The sequence below is a fragment of the Caenorhabditis briggsae genome (genome assembly GCF_000004555.2).
Source record: "Caenorhabditis briggsae complete genome, chrI, whole genome shotgun sequence".
Classification (NCBI taxonomy): domain Eukaryota; kingdom Metazoa; phylum Nematoda; class Chromadorea; order Rhabditida; family Rhabditidae; genus Caenorhabditis; species Caenorhabditis briggsae.
In genome coordinates, this window is record NC_013489.2 from 912,770 (window position 1) to 916,175 (window position 3,406).

At 42.9% G+C, this 3,406-nt stretch overlaps 1 protein-coding gene across 1 annotated transcript in view; it reads right to left on the minus strand.

Annotated features, from left to right (window-relative positions):
- Positions 1 to 1,198, minus strand: part of CBG19481 — a gene marked incomplete at both ends in the record, with an annotated part of 6,166 nt that extends 4,968 nt beyond the window's left edge. Inside the window, 2 exons of the mRNA XM_045236717.1 lie at positions 752 to 800; positions 1,167 to 1,198. Of these exons, the coding sequence (XP_045096788.1) occupies positions 752 to 800; positions 1,167 to 1,198 (81 nt within the window). The remainder of the gene's footprint in view (positions 1 to 751; positions 801 to 1,166) is intronic.
- Positions 1,199 to 3,406: the final 2,208 nt, after the last annotated feature.

The following is a 3,406-nucleotide window of genomic DNA, read 5'->3' on the forward strand; positions in this document are numbered from 1 at the left end:
TGGCTCAACCTGGTCATATACTTTTGAACTTAATTATCTCGCTTCCTGTAAGAGATATCAAAAATCTGTCAACTGATAAACTGTTGTTTATTTTATGATAAATGTTTTACTAGTGAACAAATTTTTGATACCTTTTATAGGGACCGAGATAATTAAGCTCAAAGAGATTGTGGAGTACTGTCGTGCGATGAAGAGATGAACAAGGTCGAATGCACCTTATCCTAAAACGTGTCACGTGTCACATTACGATCTGATTGGACATACTCTGTGTGTAGAGAGTTTTCGACGGAAATCATTACAAATGAATGAGCCATTTTAATTGCTCATTGAGGATTCGAAATGGTTTCTTATCAGTTCAATGAAAATTGGTTCTCTTTCCTCTACGTTACAAGAGAATATGTTTTTCTGTTTCATCACTACGAAAAAGGAATTTTATGTCACATGTTTATCAAATTTAGGTTTAACGTGGTAATAATAAGGTCGTATAAAGGATACAGACACATACAACCGAGTGTGGCAACTCACACACACTCGGGAAGGAATCAAGCAATAATATTACATGATAATGGAATTCGGGGAGAAAACGGGAGATCGAAATAAAGAATATTTAGAGATCAAGAGAGAATTTGAGATATAGAACCTGATATGAGAAGTTAGTAACACAAACAAAACAACTAGAAAAGCTATAAATATTACAAGATTATTTCTCTTCGTCATCTGATTCTGCCTGAGACTGTAGACATCCTTGAGCTATTGGAACATCAGTGAGATACCGCTGAAGTCCTGCCGCCGATCTCCATCTTCCTCTGCATTGAATTTCCTCCATTGAATGCCCGATTCTCCTCATGTTGTTGGCTCCTCCTCTTCTGAAGCAGTGATGAGTCGCTCCCGGCTTCCCGATCGCTGCCAGCATCTTCGTCGAGAGCGTCGAAATGGCTTGTTTCGAGAGCTTCTTCGAGCCGTCCAGATGCGAAAAAACGTATGGACACTTTCCTTTGGTCCGGAGTCTCCATCGGCACATCAAGATGTCCGCATCACTGCCTGGCTCGTAGTTGAAGAACGACGATCTTGTCTCAAAGTTGAAGAACGACGATCTAGTCTCAACTGATCATTCTTTGCCTTCATGCACCTCAATCATCCCGCCTTTCTGTGTTACTCCTGCCCACTTGATCTCAGCTGCTTCCGATGCTCTTAGCATGACATTGAACGATAGAATTGCCAGCAACGCGTCTCGATCCCTCTCCTCTCTTCTTTCATTGCCAACATTGTGATCTTCTGCACATCCTCCATAGTCACCTTCACTACTTCTTTCTCCAGCAGGCTTTCCTCTCTTCTCTTTGACTTAATGATGTCTGACACAAAAGACGCTCCGATGGCTGAAATGCCTTCATTTGCTGTTTGATAGGCAGCCGAGATCTTCGCCAAAGCACTACTCCCGATTTGCTTAGCTCTGTCCAACAAGTAAAACAAAAACGACGACTCATCCATTGGAAGCTTCTTCTGAGAAATCCACGAATTTCTCTTGTCGTTCTCTGCCTTGTAAGCGGCAGCTGTGGACGTAGCTTTGGCTTCAAAGGGGATCATCTTGAGTCTCTCGATGTGGTGTCCGAACTCTTCACCTGCCTTCTGCTCGAGTTCTTCGACGAACTGTCTTTTGGCTCCTTCTGAAAATAATAGTTAATCTCTTTTCCCTCTCATTTCTCTCTTTTTCTCTTTTTCTCTTTTCCCCGGGTGGGTGGGCTGGGTGACTCGTTAAAACACGTAGAATGATTTCGAAATTCGAGTTTCATGCCCGTTCGGGCATGATCGCTTCGAGACCCGCGGCGCCTGGAAAGTGTGTGCGCCTTTAATCTCGCGCATCCTTTTTCTCCGATCTTCAACGAAAAACATAATATTCTCTTTCCTCTACGTTACAAGAGAATATGTTTTTCTGTTTCATCACTACGAAAAAGGAATTTTATGTGACATGTTTATTAAATTTAGGTTTAACGTGGTTAATAAGGTAGAAAAATGTACAAAGCCTGGGGCCTATCGAGAGAAGTCAACTAGCGCTAAAATGAACTCAGATCTACAGTATTTAGAATTTATGGCTTCACAATGTTTGGAGGCTTCACCCGGAATAAAAATGTTGTCATTCTTCTCATAAATAATGTAATCTTTAATAGCTCTAATGAATCTTCCCGAATGATCAACAAGGGCCTGATATGACGCGTGACTCCGCCACAATGGAGCTACTAAAACGCCCCTCAGCCTTCTTTTTCTACCCATTTTCAACAAGTGCGGTATCAGCACTGGAGGTGGCACCCACAAAGCACACCCCATCCTCTCTGCCCTCTCGATGTGGTCGAAGACGTTGACGCCAGACGTTCCGAACTCGGGATATCTAGAAAAATATACCTCTGTCTTTCTGTTATTCGCATCAGCGAACCAATCAACTTTTATCTCTCCCACAATCTCTGCGCCTGTCTGAAAACTCTGCCTGCCACTCCCCAGTCATCAAAAAAAAAATTTCTGCTCGCTTCGTCCGCGTCCACGTTCTGTTCTCTTGGAATCCACAAAAATTGGGTTTCTCCTACGCTACTCAAGTCTTCCCACACTTTTTCAGCTAACTTATGCAACTCTGGCTTCATAGAACCTCTTCTCAACACACTCACAGCGGCCTGACTGTCCACAAGTACTTGTATATTTCCATTAACCTTCCCAACTAGCTCCTCTGCCGCTCTCTTCACTGCCGTCACTTCTCTCCAAGCGCTAGACTGTCCTTCAAAGTCGCTATCGCCTAATTCCGACATTTTCCACAAAACATCATCTATATCATTCTTAAGCACCGCTCCTATTCCTCGCGCCGAAGCATCAGTGTACAAAAATAAATCAAATTCTGGCTCAATTTCCACTATGCTTCTCTTCAATAATTCTGTACCTCGCTCTCTCCAAAACTCAATTTCTCTCTCCTCACCTGGAGTTTTCTTCTTCTTCACTGTTGCCGGCTCACTCTTCTTCCTCTGACTCTCTCCAACCGTCTGCATGATCGACCGTGCTCTGCCAACACCAACGTCTCCTGCAACAAGCTCAAATGACTCATGTGTTGGGGTTTATCAGAATGGAAAGGTGTGTCTTGAGGGTCTCATCTTCAATTCCCTTGGTTTTCAGATCGAAATCATTGCAAATCTCGAAGGAAACCGAATCACACCATCCTATTTGGCATTCAATGAAACTGAACGACTTATTGGTGACGCTGCCAAGGATCAAGCGTCTCGTAATCCAGAAAACACAGTTTCCAACGTATCAAAATATTTTTTGATACCTTTTATAGGGACCGAGATAATTAAGCTCAAAGAGATTGTGGAGTACTGTCGTGCGATGAAGAGATGAACAAGGTCGAATGCACCTTATCATAAAACGTGTC